The sequence below is a fragment of the Callospermophilus lateralis genome, chromosome 6 (genome assembly GCF_048772815.1).
Source record: "Callospermophilus lateralis isolate mCalLat2 chromosome 6, mCalLat2.hap1, whole genome shotgun sequence".
Taxonomy (NCBI): domain Eukaryota; kingdom Metazoa; phylum Chordata; class Mammalia; order Rodentia; family Sciuridae; genus Callospermophilus; species Callospermophilus lateralis.
In genome coordinates this window covers 8852311-8877153 of record NC_135310.1, presented here as the reverse complement: position 1 = coordinate 8877153, position 24843 = coordinate 8852311, and the positions used below count along the sequence as shown (strand labels likewise).

Here is a 24843-nt window from a genome sequence, read left to right as displayed (position 1 = left end):
ACTGCAATAGGAAAATCAATGTTTCTTTAATGAATTAAATGAAAACTCTCCTGGACCTTACAGTGTGAAAACCCAGTATCCAGCAGGTAGTGGGTTTGGTGCATATCTCAGAGGACAGGACCTCAGCTTGCTAGGAGCAGCAACATAGGACTAAAAAGGAGGAACAGTAATTTATCATTTTCCTAACTGTTTCCCCAAAAAGTAATTCCCTTGAAATTAAAATAGAAAATAAAATATATCTATACCCAGTTTCAGATATGACTCACAACACATATCAATCTTCATTTTATAGTTTTTTATTACTTTTTTAAAGGTGCTCAACACAAATTCAAATCTCATTTTAAGGCCATGAAATTGAGGGACATGATACAGCAATTTCTTAACATCAAAATTTAATTACTATGCAACAGTTTAAGCAACAAATTCAAAAGAAAATATCTGTATCACTTGCTTGTTTACCTCCAGCACAATTAAGACTATGGCAGGCACTGCTGATCTGGTCACAAAAATCCTTGCACGAACAATATTTGTTCTTTTCAAAAGAAAAATGGAAATTTTACTTGTTTTTCTTTTCTATTATGGAAGAGAGAGCTAAACAGTGTTAGCATCATCTTCTGCTGGCTATTCAAGTTTTGAGTACATAGATCCTCTTGGTCTCCTAACCTCCATCCAGCATGGAGGAGCACAAAACAGGAGGGAAGTTGTACTGCCCTCATTCTCATCAACAGGAAAGCCAGAGCAAAAACAGAGCCCCGTAGAAATTTCAACATTGAATTGTTTTAAAATCTGGAAGCTTAAGAGTCAAAGCTTTATGTGTCAGTAGATTCTGCAAATCTTTGTAGCTCAAGTTAAACCCTGATGTAGCAGATGATGTGCATTCCAAAGCCCATCTCTCAGGAAGTCCCACTTTCCTCTAAGGTCTATTAGAGGCCAGCGGTAACCACATGCCCCCCATTTGCACTCTATGAGAGTCATGTCCCTGTGATATAAAGGACAGCAATCAATCTCTAGAGTGTTTCAATCCACGCACGCACACACATACACCCTTATCAATAGTCAACACTGTTGACATTCAGAAAGCTAAATACTTTTCTAACTGAACTATAAAGAAAAAGTATCTTGAATTTAAGGTTTTTTTTTTTTTTTTCAAACTTCAGTCTTCAATATTGAAATTGCTAAGTTACTCCATTTTTCCATGAAAAGAAATAAAAAAATTAAGTTGGGGGGAAAATGTTTAAAAATGACCTTGGGAAAACATTACTAAATAGGTTAAGAAAAAAACCTACATATAAAGAAAACATCCCAATAGGAGATTGGGATACTCACAAGAGCAAAACGGATAATAAATATCAGAAGAAATGAAATATTCAGTAATAAAACTGTGAAATAAATTAAGAAATGCCCAATTGATAAAAGCCATATAGCCATCAAAGATAATGAGGAAGATGATGAAAGATGGGGACCTGTGACATGGCCACACAGATACCAGCAGAATGCCTGCCTGCCGTGTGAACAGCAGGTACACGGTGCTCCTGCGCAGAACAACCTGGAACGTGAGCTGAAATGCTGTGTCACTGATCATGGGGAGTTTTCCCTTTGTTGAAAATGATAGAAGGTTTCGGAGTGGCTATACATTCTTTAGAAGAAAACAGAAATATAAAGCATGTCTTTGGAAAGAAATCATCTGAGGGGACACAGTGCTGACGCCAGGCAGAAGTCCATTTGCCTGACTAGGGAAGGTGGCTTGCGGCCAGCACAGCTCTCAGGAGAGGGAGGCCCTTCAACAGGACGGAGAGATGGGGAGTGCCCCAGAATGCCCATGGCCTCACCCTGAGGTCCCCACTTTCGGCAGTGCCAACCAGGCCCTGATGTGCCCACCTACAGCACTTTTATAAATACATACTTCTGTGCTCAAGAATAAAATTTTACATCAGTCTTTTGTAAGTCCAGATGCATAATTATCTTCTTATAATAAAGCAGCTTTCAATCAGCAGTAAGTCATATGGTTTTTAAATGACAAGATGATGTTAGCTATTTATACATGTGACCACAGACCATCACCATATCATTGGGTGATAGCCATCAGAAGTACCACTAGACATAAACGAAAAGAAAAATTTTCAACAAAAGAGAAACACTCAGTTTCCTATTTTACTGTGACAACTGGGGCAAAAGATTACATTTTTCTCTAAGTGCAACAGAATAGAATTACAAAGCCTTTCCCACAAGCCCCCAAATATAGGATGGCATATTTTTTATTGTTCTTTGATGATAATTATAAACCACTAGTAAGTTTAGCTCTCTGACAAAATGTTCAGTTAAGATTAAATTATACAGAGCAGTAATGATTCTCAAACAGTTGCCTAATAACAAAATTTTAAAATAGGAAATTATTTGTAGCACTAAATTATTGTTATCAAATATTCAAACATCAATGAATCACCATATGTCATCATATATCATCAATATCAATAAATGCTGTAATCAAGTGCCTTGTTAGTATACTGCAATACTCTACTACAAAAATAGTCATAAGGAGTTTAACATACTCAATATAATGATGGTGTTTTACTTTTTGCATGCCATGTATCTTTCAGTTACATTCTCCCAGTTGATTACATTCCAAATAGCTTTTAGATAATCAGGTCTGACATTTTTATACTGAAGGTAATAAGCATGCTCCCATACATCAATCCCCAGCAGTGGGATAAGACCTACCAGAAAGAAGAGAAAAAAGAAAAAAACTTTAAATTTCAATCTAAAACATTATAGCTTCTCAATTAAATTTTATTATTCTATGCACACGAAAATACCATTTACAACAATTTCACCTATTTGTTTATTTTCTTTCTTTCTTTCTTTCTTTTGGGGGGAAGGGGGTACCAGAGATTGAACTTGGGGGAACTCAACCACTGAGCCATGTCTCCGGCCCTTTTTTAAATTTTATTTAGAGACAGGGTCTCACTGAGTTGCTTAGTGCCTCACTGTTGCTGAGGCGGGCTTTGAACTCACGATCCTCCTGCCTCAGCCACCTGAGCTGCTGGGATTATAGGCATGCACCACTATGCCTGGCTGTTTCTTATTTTTTGTGTAAGAATATTCCTATAAATAAAAGATTTTAAACTTTACTTCAGAAGAAAATGTGATAAATTGAAAAAAAATTATTGAATTAGAATTGAATCCCAGCTACTTGGGAGGCTGAGGCAGAAAAATCTCAAGTTTGAACCCAGCCTGGGCAACTTAGCAAGACCCTGTCTCAAAATGAAAACTGCTGGGGACATAGTCCAGAAGTAGCACAGTCCTGAGTTCAATCTCAATTAAAAAAAAAAAAGACCTGGGAAAATCAAGTAACTACCGTACTTTAATAGCTGTTTTTAAAATACCAACAGATTCGTAGAAGAACCAACCAGTCCCCAGCCTTCCTCACAGTGGTCTCAGACGCCACAGTAAGGATGTGCTATGTCTCGGGTGGGGGTATGGTTGAGGGTTTGTTGTCTCTTCCAAAAGGCATGAGAACTTGGGCACTTATGAGAAACCTGCTCTGCTCCCCAAAGCTAACTCTAGTCTTAGGGAGTAAACACCAGTTATGAGGCACTAATAAAAGAGCAAGTTTACAAGGAAAAGGACTGAAGATAACATACTATTTTCAGAAATCAAATAAGGTAAATGAAGAACTCAGTTCTATCCATAAAAAAAGACACAGGCACGTCCATGTTTGTAGCAGCACAGTCCACAACAGACAAACTAGGAACCAGCCTAGGTGTCCACCAGTGGATAAATAAAATGTGGTATATACAAAAAATGGGGGCTGGGGTTGTGGCTCAGCAGTAGTGCTCGCCTAGTATGTGTGAGGCCCTGGATTTGATCCTCAGCACCACATATAAATAAATAAAATAAAGGTATTCCCCAAAGATTACACCAAAATAAATAAATAAATAAATAAAGGTATTGTGTCCACCTACAACTAAAAATAAACATATAAATAAATGGAGTTTTATTCAGTCATAAAAAAAAATTATCATTTACAGGAAAATAGATGAAACTTGAGAACCTTATATTAAACGAAATAAGCCAAACTCAGAAGGGTCAAGGGTCATTGTTTTCTCTCAGATCTAAAAGCTAGAGAGGAAGAAGGAAAAGAAAGATGGGGGGATCTCTCGACAATTGAAGGGAGATCAATAGAGGAAGAGATCCAAGGAGGGAGGAGGAAAGGGAAAATACTGGGGAATATATTGGCCAAATTATATTATTATACTGTGTGCATGTATAAATATGTTAACAAATCCCACCATTAGGTACAACCATAAGGCACCAAATTAAAAAGGAAAAAACTCTCAAACTCTTCTACCAAAATAATTCTCAACAGTATGTCTTGACCAGTTGTGAGATGTGTTGCTATCAATTTATCATCAAAAAAGCAGCAAAAAAATGTCATGATTTTTCCCAATATGTAAAAAGTCATGCCTTATCATCCGATGGGCTTTCTCCAAGCAGGAGAGAAAGAAGCATTGTGCTCAGGTCCACAGAAACCAATCTTCCCAACAGGCACCTTGAGCTGCACCCGACTCTGCAACCTTCAGGCTCACAGCTCTTTGATTCTTTTGGGACTTTCCCAAAAGAACTGTTTAGATTCCAGCAAAATCTGAGCGTGTCAGGAAGTGAGTCGGGTGAGTGCAAGGGGGAAGGTGGCAGAGAACTGCCACTGTTTAATGTTAAGAAATCAGGTAAAATTCATTCCATCACAGCTTAGAGCCCCAGCTGACTGCCTATGACTTCTGACTCTATATCCTATCCTCTCCAGTGACATGTTATTTGGGGTTATCAATTCAATTAGACTCAACAGAAAAAATGGATTTGCTGAGTCCAGCCCAGAGTTTCCAAATCAAATACTTACACATACCAAGACCAGCAGATAGGTAGAGTGTGGAAACTCGAGTTCTCGCCCCAGCCTAACCAAAAGTTCTGACAAAGGGGAGAGCACTGGAAAAGATGTGGGCCTCACTCCACTTGAGCTTCCCTCTTGTCATCTAGTTACAGGTTTTTATTTTAGTGCATATAAGTAATTAAACTAATACTGATTCTCTGTAGAACAAAGTAGGATCTAGATTAAAATGATTGCTAGTGTATCTACAAAAATTACATCTGATATTTTACAAAATAGCAGACTCTTGGAGCATTTTTTAACCTACTCAAGATCTGGGTATAAGATCTGTTTAAACTATTATATATTCATGGTAAGTTTAAACACTGTTAGTTTTCCTTATTCCTAGTTACATGCCTACATAAACCACATCTCCCAAAGGAAATAAGTAGCAGTTTTTAAATCTAACCTGTTGTTCCTTGCAATGGATCCTGATTAGAACAGGCAGCAATCTGCAAGCGTCCCTGCTCCTTATTGAAACCGAGCCAACCCCAACCTGAGCCCTGGACACCAGCAGAGACAGTTGTCAGCTTCTCCTTAAACTTGTCAAAAGAACCAAAGTCACGTTTGATAGCTTCCAGCAACTCTCCTATAAAAAAAGATCCAAAACACAAACAGATTTCAACAATTACAATAAAATATTATGTATATTAAAATATTCTTGTCACATGGCCCAAGAAACAGACAAAATACAGAAGATAAACATAATCCAGCATACACCACACCAGCTTTCCTCCTGCTGACAACAGGATGTAGTTTCACACTTATGATCCACATGGTTCTTAGTGAAGCTAGTCTAATACCATTAGGGATTTCTTTATTCACTGAGCTATTTCTTTCTTTCTTTCTCTCTTTCTTTTTTTAAGACAGAGAGAGAGAGAGAGAATTTTTTTTAATATTATTTTTTAGTTTTCGGTGGACACAACATCTTTATTTTATTTTTTTATGTGGTGCTGAGGATTGAACCCAGTGCCCCAAGCATGCCAGGTGAGCGCGTTACCACTTGAGCCACATCCCCAGCCCCTCACTGTGCTATTTCTACCAGTGAATAAATTCATTTTCCATTGCTTCTTTTAAAACTTTCCCCCTCAATAGAAAATTTTACTTTGACTTCTAGCCTACTTACTCTATGTCCCCATTGGGGAATAAAAAGTTATGGCTGGCCAGGCACAGTGGCACACACCTGTAATCCCAGCAGCTCGGGCGGCTGAAGCAGGAGGATCGCGGGTTCAAAGCCAGCCTCAGCAAAAACGAGGTGCTAAGCAACCCAGTGAGACCCTGTCTCTAAATAAAATACAAAATAGGGCTGGAGTGTGGCTCAGGGGCTGACTGCCCCCAAGATCAATCCTTAGTACCAAAATTTAAAAAAAAAAAAAAAAAAAAAAAAAAGTTATGGCTGTTATTCAGTTCTCCAAGGCATCCTAGATCTTTCCTCCTGCTTCAGCCTCCTGAGTCACTGGGATTACAGGCATGCACCACTGTGCCAGGCTTGATCTTCTTATCGTGATTGTTTTAAACAGGGTGATTTTCCCTTCTATTACCGAATTAAAGGTATACTTTAAGAGCTATAACTGGGCTGGGATGTAGCTCAGTAGTACAACACTTACTTAGCATGCATGAGGTTCTATCCACTATACTGCAAAAAATGGAAAAGAGAGCCATAAACTTTTTATTCTGTAGCACTGTAGAATCAATTCTACATTGAGCATATCAACTAAATCAACTGGGTCATATCTCACTTTTCATAGACTACTGGATTAAAAGTAATCATCTTTTATAAGTGCAAATGGAATCAAAGGGTACAAATAATACAAAATGGCAAAGAATGCCAAAACCATTGGTTGAATATAGGTATATCTGATATTCTGGTAGCTGACAAACCTCAAAAGCATTAAGTCTCAATTCTAAGGCCTCATTCAGAAGAAATAAATTATCCACTTTCCCAGACTTATTCCCCCATTTAATATCACCCCAAAGGAAACTTTGCAGGCATAAGATAAGCTGCCTTGGATAACACTGATTAAAAACAAACAGTAAGGGCTGGGGCTCAGTGGTAGAGCGCTTGACTAGCACATGTGAGGTACTTACTGGTTTTGATCCTCAGCACTACATCAAAAAAGAATAATAATAAATAAAATAAAGTTGTTGTGTCTATCTACAACTAAAATATATATGTTTAAAAAAAAATAAAATCACAGAAACTTAGGGTATGTGTAAGGAGTCCAGACTTATGGGCTCCAACAGAGACATCTGTCAGCTTCTCCTTAAACTCTAAAAGGAACCAAAGTTACATTTGATGGCTACCAGAAACTCTTGTATTGGAAAAACAAGAGACCTGTACTTATGCTTCATACCTTCAGCTGGGGGTGGTGCGGGGGTGGAATAATGAGTCAGACAGCCACACTGACAAAGACAGTGAACCAGACACTGCTCTGTGTGCCCCTCGTTACCTGCAGCAGTTTTTGTTTTGTTTTTAATTTTTGCAGTGCTGGGCCTGAACCCAGGGTCTCACACATGCTAGGCAAGTGTTCTACCACTGAGCTACTACTTCAGTCCTATTTGTAATTTTTTAAAAACACCTGGAAAACCTAATTTTTTGTGACAAGTGACCTCATAACAGGAACATTAATGACACAGACACCTTTCTAAGCACTTTACATTTAGTTTTGCAAACAGCCCCATTATTCCCTCTGTCTCACACAGTATCTTACCCTGGACATCCCAGGCTAGTAAGCGGAAAGTTAATCCTTTCCAAAAACTGTTTCTCAGTCTTTCCCTAATATTTAAACCAAGAAAGGGCACTGTAGTGAAATCGTGTGTGTGTGAAAACTGAGGACGTAACTACCTGAATGTATTCTCCTTTCCTAGTCTTTCCCTTTGAAAGTTACAACTCTGCTATGCCCCTTGCTATGAAAAATATGCCAGTATGGTACTTTAGGGAGAATTATGGTAACAAGAAAATCAACAATGCACTGGGAATGTAGCTCAGGAGTAGGGTATGCTCTTGGCGTGCATGAGATCCTGGCTTCAATCCCCAGCACCAAAGGGAAAAAAAAAAAATCAGCAATCTTTACTACTGTGCAAATATACAGCTAAGGTGAACCAATATATACCAACCTTTGGGTTCTCCACCACCATTAGGACTCAAATTTGTCCAGAAAATGGTGTGATTGATATGACCTCCGCCATTGAACTTCAGTGCAGGTTGAAGGGCTACCTGAGCGGTAACATCTCCTGAAATGTAAAAAAGCAAACACATTTTTAAAACACTTTTATTCTTTAATCACTCTAACACTGTTTTTTTTTCCTTTGTGAGTTAGCAGATAATTGTACCAGCTTGTTTGTTCTAAAATTCAGCAATTTCAGATTCTACCAAAAATCAGACTCTCCCCAAATTATACACCCAGTGGATTTTCAGTTCAATTAATCACATGCAGAACTGGTGAGCACAGCAGAGAAGGTAAAGCTAGGAGGAAATTCACTCCTGACCACCAAAGGCTGAGGGTTCTCTTGGATAAAAAAGACTTCGGCAAATAAAACACTAAAGAGAGCAAAGAAAGTACAGTAAACGAGCTAAAATGCACGGCTTAGTGTACCTACAACAGGGAAACTTTCAGCTCTCATTTCAAGACAGACAACTATTGGGAAACATTTTAAAGTGACATTAACAAAAAACTCAACTTATTCACACTGAACTCCTGATTTGCAACCCCAAACTTACTCCTATGGCAGACCCCATCTCAGTGAAAGCCAGCTGTTCCACAGAACATCGATGTCACCTTTAATTCCTCTCCTTTCACACCTTACACCCAATCCACTAGGATACCCATCAGCAAAGCCAGCTCTCCTTTAAGGACACAGTGGTGCATACCTGTAATGGCAGCAACTCTGGAGGCCACAGTAGAATTGCAAGTTCAAGGCCGGCCTCTATGACCTAAAAAGACCCTATCTCAAAAATTAAAAAATAAAAATGGCTGGGAGGAAGCTGGATTCAATCCCCAGTACCCCTCTCAAAAAAGACATCCAGAATCCAATCCCTTCTCCCCAACTCTGCTGCTACCTGTTGGTGCACAGAACTAGCATCTCCCACCTGCTTTGGAGCCACAGTCCTGTTTCCAAAAGATGTCCTTTCTCACTAGGAGCCCGCCAAGTCTTACACCTAGCTGTAAGGAGGCATGTCACCTGTCACCTGACCCTTTGCCAGCCACACTGGCCAGGGAGCCTTCCAAGACAAGCTCAGCACGCCCCCTCCCTGCCAAGGATGACCATTGCTGCCTCTGCTGGAACCACTTCCCGTTGAGGGCTCAGGCTTCACCCTCTGCCTCTTCTCATGTCTCCAAACAGCACCTCACCAGACTTTGGCCAGGATATACAAGTTGGCAGTTCCCATCACCCCTCCAGACTCTGCATCCCATCTCTCCTAGAAGGCGGTATAACTCCTGGCACACTGCTTCATCCGTCTCCCGGTGGAGGAGGTAGTTTGTTTTTTGGAACTGGGGATTGAACCCAGGGGTGTTCTACCACTGAACTATATCTTCGGCCATTTTCATGCCTCAAACTTGTGATCCTCCTGCCCTAGTCTCCCAAGTCACTGGCACAGTGGCTTTTGTGTATGACTTCGGTTCTCAATTCCTAACACACTACCCACTGCCACCTACACAGCAGGCACTCAATAAATATTTGTTGATTCACTAGATAATTAAATACATTGAATATGTAATGAAAATAAATAAATAAAATTTTAAAAAAAGAAAAATGGCAAGAAAAAAATACATTGAATACAATTTTTTCTTTTTTTTAGTTATAGTTGGTGCCAGCACTGGCATACCTTTGTTTTATTTATATTTATGTGGTGCTGAGGATCAAACCCAGTGCCTCACACATGCTAGGCAAGTGTTCTGCCACTGAGCTACAACCCTAGTCCTTGAGTACAATTTCTGAGGGAAAAAAAACTTTCTCCAACCTATAGCTTAACAAAAAAGAATGTCATATTTGGACAATCTGGATATATTCTCAAAACACTAGATAAAATAAATTGAAACCAAAAAGGTTTTTTCTCCAGCTTGCTAAACAAGTAGGTGAAATAAGTTTTTTTCTGCTCCTTCCAGAAACTACAGATTAACTGAAGTATTGGGAAAACAGAAATTCCCTGTACAAAATGTACCAAGTTCTTACTATTCAAATTACCAAGAAAAGCAAAGTGAAAGCGAACCACTGGAGCTCTGCTCTCCAGGAGCTGGAATTGTAGAAAAAGTTCTCAACCCCTGTTTTGAACGTCTAGGTGCAGGTAAGGTGGGGCATGCCTGTCATTCCAGCGACTTCAGAGGCTGAGGTAGGAGGATCACAAATTGAAGGCCAGCCTGGGCAACTTAGCAAGACCTGTCTCAAAATAAAACATAAAAAAAAAAAAAAAAAAAAAAGTGCTGGAGAGTTTAACCCACAGTACTGAAGGCTGGAAATAAAAAAAGAACCTAGTTAAGAAATTCTATCTTTTGAAACAAGGCCAAATCTCCAATTGTTAGCAATTCAGAAGGAGAGGATTAAGTGAATCCACAGATAACCTCTTAGGGTTTTCTTTCAGAAAACTTATTTCACCTACTTGTTTAGCAAGCTGGAGTTGTGGCTCAGCGGTACAGCGCTTGGCTAGCACATGAGAGGCCCTGGGTTCGATCTTCAATACCACATAAAAATAAGTAAATAAAGATATTGTATCCAACTACAACTAAAAAATAAATATTCAAATAAAATTATATAATTTTTTAAATGTGTAAAAATATATTTATAAATCACTGTTTCCCTTGTTAATTTTCCTTGGAGTCACCCTAAAGATGTAAATAAAGGTTTTATGCTTTTTTGTTGTTGCAGTACTAGGGATCAAATCCAGGGGTGCTTAAACAGTAAGTTCTTGAGGTTCTCACTAAATTACTGAGGCTAGCCTAAGATTTTTTTATCCTCCTGCCTCAGCCTCCAGTCTCTGGGATTATAGGCATGGGTCAGCATGTTCAGTTTGTTTTTCTAAATGAAAAAGAAACATGTTTACTAAGAGATAATTTAATAAACTCAACATTTTAAGCTGGGCAAGTAGCATTACATATGTAACCCTGGCTACTTGGAGGCTGAGGCTGTATCAGCACTGTAAATTTAAGGCTAGCCTGGGCAATTTAACAAGACCATGTCTCAAAATAGAATAAAAAGGGCTGGGGGCTAAACGCAGTGGTACAGGCCTATAATCCCAGCAGCTCGGGAGGCTGAGGCAGGAGGATAAAGAGTTCAAAGCCAGCCTCAGCAAAAGCCAGGCACTAAGCAACTCAGTGAGACCCTGTCTCTAAATAAAATACAAAAAAGGGTTTGGAATGTGACCCAGCGGTAGAGTGCCCCTGAGTTCAATCCTTGGAACAAAAAAAAAATGGGCTGGAGAAGTAGCTCAGTGCTTCCCTGATATTATGCCAACCCTGGGTTCAATACCCTTAATCCTCAATATCTCAAAAATAATAATAATCTCAACATCTTAAAGTTTACTTAGCCAATTTAAAGCTCTTAAGACTTTTCTGAAGTTTAACTTTTTTTTGTTTCAGATCAGGGTTTTTCCCCTGAAATGCAATAAAAAAAAAGGAAGAACTTTCGGTTGAAAAGACAGTTATGATGAGATAATATTAAGTTATTTATTTATACTCTTATCCCAATATTGGAGATATGAAAATTTGCTTGATAATAATTTCAAAAATATAATTTCTATGTAAAAGAAACTCTGCAATATAATACTGCAATACAACAACTTTTTTTTTTTCCAGTGATATTACTAAGGAAGCAAAGCTTTGATTCCACAAGAAAGGGATTAAAACTAAGATGTCTTTAAAATATTGGAAAGACGGTTTCCCAGGTGTCAGATGCTGCCTTGCTGGAAATACTTTCACAACGGGGACCTTCCCAGCTTCCCCATTACCACATCCCTCACACGTTTGTTATTTCCTAAATCACAACCTTTTCCCGTATTCAAATCATCTAACTGTTGCAAGCAAATCTTCCAGAATGTGGTAACTTCCTCCTCTTTAGGTAGCCTTTTATTTACCTCAAACACAATTTGGCTGAAATACTACATCTTTCCACTAGATGCCCCTCGTCAACCAAACGTCACTCTGAAAATTACTTAACAAATTTCATAGGCTTGAAATGCAACAAAAACACTTTTTTGAAAAAAAGGAAATTTTCTTTACTGTGTAGTTTATCGAACAATATAGTCTGAAAACAACTACCAATTATTTTTCAGTTGTGCAAACTAATGGAACGAGCACAAAATATTATTTACAGAGATTATAATGATATTCCCATATACACCTTCAGAGCCATAAACACAAAAATCCATATACTATGGTTTTATCAACTCAGCACTTAAAAAGAAAAGAAAAAAACAACCAGGTGCCTATAATCCCAGTGATTTAGGAGGCTGAGACAGGAGGATTACAAGTTCAAAGTCAGCCTCAGCAACTTAATGAAGCCTAGGAGGCTGAGACAGGAGGATTACAGTTCAAAGCCAGCCTCAGCAACTTAATGAAGCCCTAAACAACTTAGTAAGACCTTGTCTCAAAGTGAAAAATTAAAAGAGCTGGGGATGTGGCTCAGTGGTTAAGCATCCCTGGGTTCAATTCCTGGTACCAAAATAAAAGTTAACTCCATATTATATTTTAATCCAATTTACACATTTCCTAAATCAGAATGACTATTTTTCTTGTGAACTTTAACTCCTAAATTAAATACAGAAACCAAGTCCACAGGGGCCTAACCTGTCTCACAACCAGGTTAAGTGCTTTTTGGTAATGAACATCATAATGCTGACTCCTGCCTCTTCTCTCCCGCATAAAGTAAATCAAGTTTCACAGTGCAGGGCAGCTCAGGATACAAGGAATCTCCCAGTCGTAGATTGGACTCTCAGGAAGTTCCAAGAAGATGTCAAGGACCACTGTTCCTATCACCTAGCAGTCTCCTTCCTTCTCCCACTATCAGAGGGACCACACCTGACACTGCTTGCTTAACGCTACAACACACTTGAAAAAGGAGGCAGAGAGGCTGTCCTCCTCCACTTGAGGCCCAGACACAGAGAGGAAGTGGGGACAGCAAAGCCCCAGCCCACCTTTCAGGACTGACCCCAACACTCAAGAGCACTTGCATCTGGGCCACAAGTGTATGGGTGCCCTCAGACCTCCTGCTAATGATTGGCAAACCTACCTGAGAGACCAAACATTTCCAAGAGCACATTACATAACGAGTGCAAATTTTAAATGCTTATATGCAAACAGGAGCTAGAGCTTCCTTTACAACTCACCAATATGGGTAACAAAAAAGGGCTTAACACAGACAAACTCACAACTTCCTTCGTGGGATTCTGTTTTCTGGGACGGCAAGAAAAGTTTAAACAAACCAGTCAAGACACAAGACACTCTTCTACAATGGGGAGGATCATTATTTAGGGGCGGCCCTCGTGCGGGGCGAACTCGGGGGGTCTCGGTGCGGACACGGCGCGGGGCTGCGGCGCCGGCACCCACCCTTGGCCAACGCCTCCCGGTACTTGTCCTCCGTGATGTTCAGGTTGTTCACGTAGGCCGCGTGGTGCTTGCTGTGGTGCAGCTCCATGATCTGGGCGTTGATGTGCGGCTCCAGGGCGCCATAGTCGTAAGGCAGGTCGGGGAGGCTGTGCTTCTGCCGGCAGCCCAGAGCCCCCAGGGCCGGGGCCAGCCTCGCGCCCGCGCTGGAAGACAGAGGGCACCCGGGTCACGTGCGACCCGCCCCGCGCCCGCCTCCCGACGCGCGCACCGGACACCTGCCGCCCCCGGCGGAGCGCCCCGGGCCCCGGCGCCCGCGTCTCACCTGCACGCTGCCCGGCACAACATTGCGCTCTCTGCCGTCGGCCGCCGCCTTAGAGCCTCTCAGACGCCACGCCGAACCAGACCAGCGAGCGTTTGCCCCCGGCGTCCGGGGCAGCGCATAAGGACCTTCGCCGTCTGGGCCCCGCCCCCTCCGGCCGCGTCCATCACAGGAGGAACGCGGGGGGAACCCAGGGCGGCCGGAGACCCGTCATCCCATGCAGGCCTCACACCCTGCGTCCAGTAGGCTGGAAGAGGGAGCGGCAAGCTTTTCTCGATCGTGACCACCCCGCTGCCCATCTGCCTGGGCTCCGTGACGTGTAGCGAGAGGAAGTCGCACGTTTCCCCCCCCCGATGTAGAGTTGGTATGGCCCGCAGGCCCGCCCTCGTCTCCGCCCCTCCGAAGGCGGGGCCTGCGCGGCCCGCTGCAGCCCTTCCCCTCTAGGCCTCGGTGGTACTGCTGCTGCCGCACGGGGTCTGGAAGCCGCCCCTGGAAGGTTTGGGGACTTTTTCTCTCCCTAAGGGCCCCAGGGACCGTCCCTTGGAAGGCAGCCAACGTGTTAGTGGAGGGTGAAGGGACAGTGCCCTCATGTTTTGTCTTCTTGCCAGGTGCCCTTAGTGACCTTGCTTTGCCAGTAAACTGGCCTTGAGTCCTTCACCAGGCCAGAAGCCAGGCCAGCACCATCCCGCTGGCTAACAGTAGTGCTGCTATGGACGTCTACCATGGACTGCACTGCAAGATTTACATGCATTTATCTCTGTAAATGTATGTGTTGTCGACTCCAGGCGACAATGAAATATTGTCGCTGAGATTAAGCAGCTTGCAGTGGTCCCCGGTTAATAAGGTAAGAGTCCGGGATTAGAGGCAATAAGGCGGAGAATGCCACTAATCTCAGGGCCTCTGGAGGTTGAAGCAGGTGGATCACAAATCGCCCAGCCTGAGAAATCTAGTGAGACTCTCTGTCTCAAAATACAAAACAAAAAGGTCTGGAGATGTAGCTTAGTGGTAGAGCATCCCTGGGTTCAATCCGCACTACAAAAAAAAAAAAAAAAAAAATTGTTGGAATTAGAACCCAAAACACAGAAGTTTATGCTTCATGACTACTAAGCCCAGTCAGTCAAGCTGTATGTATTTGTTCAGAGTGACTTCTATGAACCAACTGCCCAGGAGGATATAAAAGATGGACAACCGGGAAATCTTTCCTATGCTGTATGTCCAATGCTATGTTCCTGTGTCCAATAAGCTGTATCAAACGTTTTCTCAACAATTTTAAAATATCCTCAATTGTGTTAATTAGGAAAACACTAAGCTGTCTTTGACATGATTTGGGTCTTTACTGAATAGAATAATATCAAAAGAAGCAAAGCTAGGAGTGATGATGCTGGCTATAGTCCCAGCTACACAGTAGCTGAGGTGGGAGGATCACTTGAGTCCACAAGTTGGAGACCAGCCTAGGCAACACAGCCAGACCCCTCTCAAAAAAAAAAAGGTGGGTGGGGAGCAGAGTTTCTGTTATTTTCTTCCACACCCTTTGCAGCCTAAGGATGACTAGGTTTCCCCGTCAGGCAAAGAGGAACTTCCAGGAAGGGCTGAGGTTGTTTACAGATGGCAGGAAAATGAAACTCAGGGCATATGTCCGGGTGAAGGAGGAAATTCAGGTTGGGCCCTCATTATGGATTTTCTCTAAAACTCAGAAGAGCATGGATTTGATAAGATTGGTAAAGGGAAGTTGAGACATCTGTTAGCTGAGGAAAGTCATTGAAAGTAATTTTTCAGGCAAGGCAGTCTGGCATTGATATGAGGGCCAGGCTAGTTAGAAAGCTGTTGTGTTAATCCCAGAAAGAAGTACTGCCAGCCATTTTTAGAGTACTAGCTATGGGAACTTTGGGGAGAAACAACATTTTGAAGGGTAAAACAACAGAATTCAGTGATGGGTTGGGCACTGTAATGAAGGGGCTTGATCTAGTCAGAACAGAATGTCACACAAGGAGAGAGAGTGGTCAGGCTATATTTGTGCACTTCTTGTCTGTAGATAATATGCTACTTTGAGACTAACTGACTCCTAGGATATGTCCTTTTGAACAAGCAACAAATGTTGGGGTCAGGGGGAATGACAACAGCAAAAAAGAAGTATATCTAACATAATTAACTGCTTCAGCTCCATCCTTTCAGAAGACCACGCCAACCTCTGGAACACCAAGCACTGAGACCAAGGTGATTGGGGGTGGGAGATAAAGAGAAGTTGATTATCATCTTTGCATACCACACCTACTAAAAAGGCTTTTTCTTTTTTAGATGGCCACTGAAAGGAGTACCCCCCCCCAACCTACCCCATTCAAATGGCCCAGGGAGTTACATGACTGTTGACTGGGTTCTGTGCTCTTACTCCAGGCAGCTCATGACATCCTCTGCAACGTCAGGTCACCATGAGTATGCACTTCCCTCAGAGAAACTTCCTCAGGCTACTTCACAGCCATTGTGAGACCCCTGTAGTACATGTATTGATGGGAGCAGGCAACCAATGTGGGTTGAATTGAAATTTTAAGCCAGCTGTAAATTGCATTCACATCCCAGTAACAGCCAGTTGCAGTGTCTTAAACACAAAAGAGTATATTCCCTCACATATACAAGGTCTGGGGTAGACAGTTCAGTGACGTCATCATGGACACAAGCTCACTAGGTGTAATGACACACACCTGAAATCCCAGCAACTCAGGAGGCTGAGGCTGGAGGATCTCAAGTTCAAGGCCAGCCTGGGCAACTTAGTGAGACTTTGTCTCAGAATAAAATGGGCTGGGTGTGGGGACTGGGGAATAGCTCAGTTGGTAGAGTGCTTGCCTCACATGCACAAGACATTGGGTTTAATCCCCAGCACCACACACAAAAAAGATGGGGGACTGGGTGTGTATCTCAGTGGTAAAAGCCCCCACAGGTTCAATCACCAGGACCAAAAAGACTTAAAAAAAATCAAAAAGAAAAGATACAAATTCCTCTATCCCCATAGTTGCCTCATGATCTGTTAAAACTTCTAAAGTACCAGCCATGTTATTACGTTTCCAGGAAGGGGAAAGAATAAAAGGTTGGGTTCCATTTGTCTCCTTTTATGGATCCTCTGTGGGAGATTGATCCAACAAATTCTACTCAAAACATCACTGGTCAAAATTTACATAAAAAGCTACAGTTATCCAGAAGGAAATCTGGTAAATGTAATGATTTTGCTGTGCACATTTTCAGTTTGAAAAAATGTGGAATTCTGTATCTAAAGGAATAATAAATAGTGAATTAGAAAATGACAGTTTTTGTTACAAATCCTTCTATAACTTTATTTCCACACCCTTAGACATAAACACTATCATTAATAGAATCATCTTAGGTAGATTCTCTTGTTTTTCTTTTATGCCTTCTTTTACTTTGGTGTGTCACAGATCTGACCACACAGGAATCTAAGTGAGAAGGTCTTGTATCCAGTGTTGATCATAATCCCCAACACCAAAATCCTGAATGTTGCAATCCCTAAGGTATAAAATCCTGAAATCACTATTTTGAAAGATTATAATCCTGAATGTGGAAATCCTGACTGCTGAAATTCCCCAAACCTCAGTTTCGACATTGGGGAAAGCTCTCTAATGGGATAGTAATCCTGTTCCGGGAAGTGATTGCCATGACAACAACTTGAGTTTAAAAATGCATTCTCTGTTTGTACTGAAGTTCTTTCCAGCTGATGAAATTTCAAAATTTTTTTATGAAATAAAGCTGTATTTGCTTAAAGGAACTAGTGAAGTTACTGACTCACAGTTATGTGTGAATGAAATTGACCAAACTGTGTTATGTACATGTGCAAATATGCCATAATGAGCCCCACTATTGTGTATAATTAAAACACACCAATTAAAACAAAAGAAAAAATTATATGCTCAGTTGGATAAGAAGACACAGCTGGGTGCAGTGGTACATGCCCGTAATCCCAGCAAGATGATTGAAAATTTGAGGCCAGAGCTGGGGTTGTAGCTCAGTGGTAGAGAGCACTTGCTTCGCACTTGTGAGGCACTGGGTTCCATCCTTAGCACCACATAAAAATAAATAAATAAAGATGTTGTGTCCATCTATAACTAAAAAAATATTTTAAAAAAGAAAACTTTAGGCCAGCTTTGGCAACTTGGTGAGACCCTATTTGAAAATCAAAAGGACTAGAGATAGAGTTCAGCACCCCTGGGTTTAATCCCCAGTACAAGAAAAAGGAAAAAGGAGATACTTAAACAACAGTGTTGCTATTCAGTTGCCAGTATTGTTTCTGCCAAATCTGTGATCTGCATATGGGGGTTATGGAACAGATCTAATGCCCTCCAACATTGAACTCAACCCTGTCTTGTTTGTGTAGAGTTCAAGTTGTTTTGTTTGTTTTTTGACACTGGGAATTGAACCCAAGGGGTTACTTAACCACTAAGCTACATCCCCAGCTCTTTTTATTTTTTATTTTCAGAAAGGGTCTCACTAAGTTCCGTAGGCTTTCACTAAATTGCTGAGGCTGGCCTCAAACCTGCAAACCTCCCAAGTCTCTGGGATTATAGGGATGCACCATGAAACCCAGGTCAGCACAGTTCTAAGAACAACTCTCAAGAGCTACCAAATTACTCAAAAGTGGCCCAGAGAACTAAGGACAGTGACCAGGTATAAGGATCTTGGCTGGCTATATCTCCATCAACACACAGGAGGCATAGCCTTGTGTACCACTGAGGTTCTGTGCCAGAATGTAGTCCACTGGGAACTGTATGAAGGTCAGAGCATTTTGTGAGAAACTGTGTTTCGTCCCAGATGCTACCATCCTGGCCCGAATCACCCTACTCTAGTGCTAGCTTATATCTACGAGGCCCTTTGGTGAGAATGTCGCCTGTTTTGCCCACTGCAGTGTGTCTATCACTGAAACAAATTTTATCACTGAGATGAATATTGCTGAGGTGCACAGGTGTGAGGTGACAGGAGACCTCAGTTTCAAATCCACCTCTCTGATGCCAATGTTTGGGGATGTTTATGGGATAAAGAAGCAGGGTAATTTCAGGCATGGGAAAATGAGATTGGAAGGGAAGTAAACAGTGATCTGCTGAAACATAATCAGCCTTCGTGGCTCTTCATGGGGTACATGTTCAGAAAATGGCAGTGTGAGCATGAGATGAGGGCGTTTTCAGCCTCCTGATGTCAAAAGCTCACCTATTGGTGAGCTACATAGGCCCAAGGGAAGAGTTTGTGGTTTCCCAAAAAATGGCCCTCAGGTCCCTGAAACGTAACTTAGGCAAACATCTTTATAACCCATACCTCAGTAAAGATAGTGGGGGACTAATAATGTAATATTATTTTGAAGGACAGCTGTGTAGCCTCCAAAATCAGCAACTTAAAGCCTACTAAAAGCAAGTAACCAGGGGTCTCAGAGTCAGAGAAGTAAAAAGTGAAAGAATTCCCCACGCAAAGACACTTCTCCGGGAGAATTCCAATTTTATTGCAAAAAGCTGTGTGCTTATATAGAACTAAGGGGTAGATGATAGGGCTTAGATAAGTGGCAGGCAACCCGTTTATTGGCAAGTTCTTCCAAATATCAGCTCTGGAGCCCAGGAATTAGTTCTTATTGGAGCTAAGGTTCCCCGCCAGCGAGGTTTGAAATTGGCGCCGGCGGGAGAGTTCACACGGGTGGGAACTTTTCGCGCCACTGCAGAGAAGAAGAAGGTAGGAAGAAGAGGTCCTTAGGCGCCATGTTGGGGTTTTTTCCTCTGGGGTATGGCTGCCGTTTATACTTTTCCCAACAAAAAGTACAAAGGGTTGATAAGTGTAAGTGAGACTAGGCCATTTGAAAGGTTAGGATTCTGTTGTTCCATTCCTGAGAATAGCTCTCAGGTCCTTTAGAGAAGCTTCTGAGCTGCAAAAGATGTGTATTTACAATTATAAACCTTTGTTTTAGTAAATGCCAGCAGAAGGTTGTAGCCCATCAAGCAAAGACTCAGTTTTAAGAAATTTATAAAATCATGTAAAGTAAGACTATGAGTGTTCCATACATTAAGTAAAAGTCACAGGAGGGCATTGTTTTGAACTGAGTTCCTGCATTGGGCCCCATAGGCTGAAAATTAAAATGGAATCAACTTTGCTGAAATTCCATGTCACCAAAAGTAAAGCAAACTCTTTATCTGACCTGCTGAAGAATCAGAATCAGATAGAAACCATCCAGATTTCCCAAGCAGACTGGATTGATAATGAAGTTAATCTTTACTCCACAAAAATTAGTCTGTTATTAACCAATCAATTATTTTTCTATTGTTTTTGTCTCTTTCCTGCTTTCCAAGGAAAGTAACTTTGAAATGATCAATCCATTTTTTTGTTTCTGGTTTCTTCAATTTTTCACTCTATAAATCTAACCTTCTTTGTTCAACCTATCATAATACTCATTCTGTTTTGTGGAGTGAAATGTTGCCCAATTCTAGAATAAAAAAATAATGCTAGTCAGCATTTCTGTGATCAGTGACAAATCTTCTGAAAGGGAAATGAGGAAAACTACCCCATTTACAATACCCTCAACAACAACAACAACAACAAAAAAAAACACTTGGGAATCAACCCAATGAAAGAGGTGAAAGACCTCTATAATGAAAACTACAGAAAGCTAAAGAAAGAAATTAAAGAAGACCTTAGAAGATAGAAAGATCTACCTTGTTCTTGGATAGGCAGAATTAATATTGTCAAAATGACCATTCTGCTAAAAGCACTCTACAGATTTAATGCAATTCCAATCAAAATCCTAATGACATTCCTCATAGAAATAGAAAAGGCAGTCATGAAATTCATCTGGAAAAATAAGAGACCCAGAATAGCTAAAGCAATCCTTAGCAAGAAGAGTGAATAGGTGACTTCACTATACCAAACCTTAAACTGCAGAGCAATAGTAACAAAAACAACATGGTATTGGCACCAAAATAGACTGGTTGACCAATGGTACAGAATAGAGGACAGACTAACTAACCCACATAATTACATTATCTTATATTAGACAAAGGCACCAAAAACATACATTGGAGAGAAGATAGACTCTTCAACAAATGGTGCTGGGAAAACTGGAAATCCACATACAACAAAATGAAATTAAACTCTTATGTCTCACCATGCACAAAACTCAAAGTAGATTAAGGACCTTGGAATTAAACCAGAGACACTGCATCTAATAGAAGAAAAAATAGACCCATATCTCCATCATGTCAGATTAGGCCCTGGCTTCCTTAATAAGACTCCTATATTTCAAGAATTAATAAATGGGATGGATTCAAACTAAAAAGCTTCTCAGCAAAAGAAACAATCAGGTGAATAGAGACCCTACATTTTGGGAGCAAATTTTTACCAAACACACATCAGACAGAGCACTAATCTCTAGATACATAAAGAACTCAAAAATCTTAACACCAAAAAAACAAATAACTCAATCAATATATGGGCCAAGGAACTGAACAGATACTTCTCAGAAGATGATATATGATCAGTCAACAAATATATGAAAAAATATTCAACATCTCTAGCAATTAAAGAAATGCAAATCAAAACTAATCTAAGATTTCATCTCACTCCAGTCAGAATGGCAGCTATTGATAATACAAATAACAATAAGTGTTGGCAAGGATGTGGGGGAAAAGGCACGCTCATACATTGTTGGTGGGACTATAAATTGGTGTGACCAATATGGAAAGCAGTATGGAGATTCTTTGGAAAACTGGGAATGGAACCACCATTTGACCCAGCTATCCCACTCCTTAGCCTATATCCAAAGGACTTAAAAACAGCATAGTACAGTGATACAGCTACATCAATGTTTATAGGAGCACAAATCACAATAGCTAAATTGTGGAACCAACCTAGATGCCCTTCAGTAGAGGAATGACTAAAGAAAATATGGTATATGTGCATAATGGAATATTATTAGCATTAAAAGAGAATAAAATCATGGAATTTTCGGGTAAATGGATGGAGTTGAAGAATATAATGCTAAGTGAAGTTAGCCAATCCCAAAAAAATAAATATAAGGAGGCTGATTCATAATGGGTTTACGGGGGAGCATGGGAAGATTAGTGGAACTCTAGATAGGGAGAAGGCATGGGAGGAGAAGGGTGGGGGCATGGGGGTAGAAAGGATGGTGGAGTGTGATGGACATCATTACCCTAACTACATGTATGAAAACATGGTGTGACTCTACTTTGTATACAACCAGAGATATGAAAAACTGTGCTCTATATGTGTAATATGAATTGTAATGCATACTATCATATATAACAAATTAGAATAAAAATAAATAAAACCAGTGAGGCTTCAACTGTAGCTCAGTGGTAGAGTGCTTGCCTAGCATGTGTGAGGCACTGGGTTTGATCCTCAGCATCACATAAAAACATAAATAAAAATAAAGATATTGTGTCCATCTATAAATTTTTAAAAAAATAAAGCTAATCAAGATTTCAATTGTGATTTTGTTCTTTGACAGACACTAATTAATTAATTAGTTAATTTTTGGTACTAGGAATTGACCTGAGAGGAATTCTACCACTGAGCTACATTCCCAGTCTTTTTTAATGTTTTATTTTGAGATGGAGTCTGCTAAGTTGCTGAATCTGGCCTTGAACTTTGGCTCCTCCTGCATCAGCCTCCTGAGTCACTGAGATTACACACGTGCATCACTATGCCCAACTATAGGCAGACATTAGCTTAGATTATGAAACTTACTGTGTAAAAGTCTAGATCTGCTCACATGACAGGAAACCAATTAGTCAAGGGGCAAAGCAATGGTAGTTTCTATGATGAGCAAGCTGAATGGAAAAACAGCAGTCTAAAGGACCATCTTGGCTAACAACCACAAGTGAAGAGCTTACACAGAAAACTTAAGGAAGTGTGTTTTTAACCACTGATGAGTGGGTATCAAAATCATTAATCATGCACTGGTCTATTTGAGGCACATTCTATTACTATGTGAAGGTCACCAGATATTCTGTGTTCTATAAATCTAAAGAATGGTTACTAGGAGCTGGGGATGTGGCTCAAGCGGTAGCGCGCTCACCTGCCATGCATGCGGCCCGGGTTCGATCCTCAGCACCACATACAAAGATGTTGTGCCTGCTGATAACTAGATAAAATAAATTTAAAAAACTATATATATATATAAAAAAGAATGGTTACTAGATATATACAAATAACTCAATAAATGAGCTAAGGCACTGAATAGCCTCTTCACAGAGAAGAAATACAAGTTGATCAACAAACATATGAAAAAGTGTTCAACATCTCTAGCAATTAGAGTAATGCAAATCAAAACTAAGATTTCACCTCACTCCTGTCAGAATGATAGGGAATACATCAAGAATATAGGAAACTTGGGCTGGGGTTGTGGCTCAGTGGTAGAGCACTTGCCTAGCATATTCAAGGCCCTGGGTTCAATCCTCAGTACCACATAAAAATAAATAAATAAAATAAAGATATTGTGTCCAACTAAAAAATAAAATATTTTAAAAAAAAAGAATACAGGCAATAATAAATGTTGGCGAGGATGTGGTGAAAAAGGTACACTCATACATTGCTGGTGGGACTGCAAATTGGTGCAACCACTATGGAAAGCAGTATGGAGATTCCTCAGAAAACTGGGAATGGAACTACCATTTGACCCAGCTATCCCACTTCTTGGTTTATACCCAAAGGACTTAAAATCAGCATCCTATAGTGATGCAGCCAATTAATGTTTATAGCAGCTCAATTCACAATAGTTAGACTATGGAACCAACCTAGGTGTCCCTCAATAGATGAATGGCTAAAGAAAATGTGGTATATTTTCAATGGAATATTACTCAGCTTTAAAGAAGAGTGAAATTATGGCAATTGACAGTAAATGGTTGGAATTAGAGAATATCATGCTAAGCAAAATAAGCCAATCCCACAAAACCAAAGACTGAATGTTTCCTCTAATATGCGGATGCTAATTCACAATAAGGTGGGAGCAGGGAACTAGGGAAGAATAGCAATTACCTTAGGTTAGGCAGAGGGAAGTGATGGGAGGGGAGGGGAGAGGATGTGAGATAGGAAAGATAGTAGAATAAAACAAACATTATTACTGTATATATGTGACTACAGGACCAATATGATTCTGCAACATGTACACTCAGAAAAATGAAAAATTATTTCCCATATATGTATGATATATCAAAGTGCATAAATGCATTCTACCAATGTATAACTAATTAAAACAAATTTTAAATTTGAAAAAAAAAGAATGATTACTACCTACTGTGGTGGTGCATGCCTGTAATCCCAGTGACTCTGATGTTTCTCTTGTTCCTTTTCCCTGTAATGGCTGTATTTAGGTTCAGCTTTTCCTTAAAACTAGGAAACAAAAATTAAGTTTGCAAAGCTCCAGAACTAGTCAGCTCTGTTCAGTACAAAGTACCCCAGTTAATAGTGAGACGGCTCATCAATTTCTCTTGCACTGGGTTTGAAGAGTATCCTCTCCATAATGAACATAAAACTCTTTCATCTCAAAACTGACCCTGAACCGATGTGATTCTGCAATTTGTATTTGGGGTAAAAATGGGAGTTCATAACCCACTTGAGTCAAATGTATGAAAGATGATATATCATGAGCTTTGTAATGTTTTGAACAACCAATAAAAAAAAAAATCAAAACTGACCCTGGAGCCAGGCATGGTGGTGCACACTTGTAATCCCAGTGGCTAAGGAGACTGAAACAGGGTGGTGGTGGTGGGGGGGGGGGATTCTGACTTCAAAGCCAGCCTCAGCCAAAGGAGGCACCAAGCAACCCAATGAGACCCTGTCTCTAAATCAAATACAAATAGGACTGGGGATGTGGCTCAGTGGTCGAGTGCCCCTGAATTTCATCCCCCGCACACCCTCTCCCCCAAAAAACAACTGACCCTGAACACTCAACTCCTCTTGAACATACATCTTAGATTTGCCCCAGACCAGCTCAATCCTGAATTCAGTTCTTATAGGCTTTAATTTGTTTCCCCAATTCCTATGAAATTTAACATATTGAAGTTTAACAC

General features: G+C 40.6%; 1 protein-coding gene and 1 long non-coding RNA gene across 3 annotated transcripts; one reads left to right on the top strand and one right to left on the bottom strand.

Moving 5' to 3' along the window:
• Positions 1-280: 280 nt before the first annotated feature.
• Sod2 (superoxide dismutase 2) lies at positions 281-13913 on the bottom strand. The gene is made up of 5 exons (XM_076858073.1): positions 13784-13913; positions 13462-13664; positions 8039-8155; positions 5331-5510; positions 281-2714 (listed from the first exon to the last, which is right to left on the bottom strand). Exons 1-5 carry the CDS (start codon positions 13804-13806, stop codon positions 2569-2571), a joined length of 669 nt encoding a protein of 222 aa, XP_076714188.1. The 5' UTR covers positions 13807-13913; the 3' UTR covers positions 281-2568.
• A 299-nt stretch (positions 13914-14212) lies between these two features.
• LOC143401770 (uncharacterized) lies at positions 14213-17493 on the top strand. Of its 2 annotated transcripts, XR_013091700.2 has the most exons (4): positions 14213-14276; positions 14389-14624; positions 15939-15994; positions 16076-17493. It is a non-coding gene; the product is annotated as an uncharacterized LOC143401770 (long non-coding RNA). The 2 variants fall into 2 exon arrangements; XR_013091699.2 differs by having other exon boundaries at positions 14225-14624.
• The last annotated feature ends 7350 nt before the right edge of the window (positions 17494-24843 follow it).

What these genes read in the sequence shown, in the direction of transcription:
- Sod2 (XM_076858073.1), bottom strand. Translation starts at nt 13,806, where the DNA reads ATGTTGTGCCGGGCAGCGTGCAG. An exon ending in CCGGGAGGCGTTGGCCAAGG is followed by an intron (nt 8,156 to 13,461) that starts GTGGGTGCCGGC and finishes TTTACATTTCAG; the next exon opens with GAGATGTTACCGCTCAGGTA. An exon ending in TCCATTGCAAGGAACAACAG is followed by an intron (nt 2,715 to 5,330) that starts GTTAGATTTAAA and finishes TCTTTCTGGTAG; the next exon opens with GTCTTATCCCACTGCTGGGG.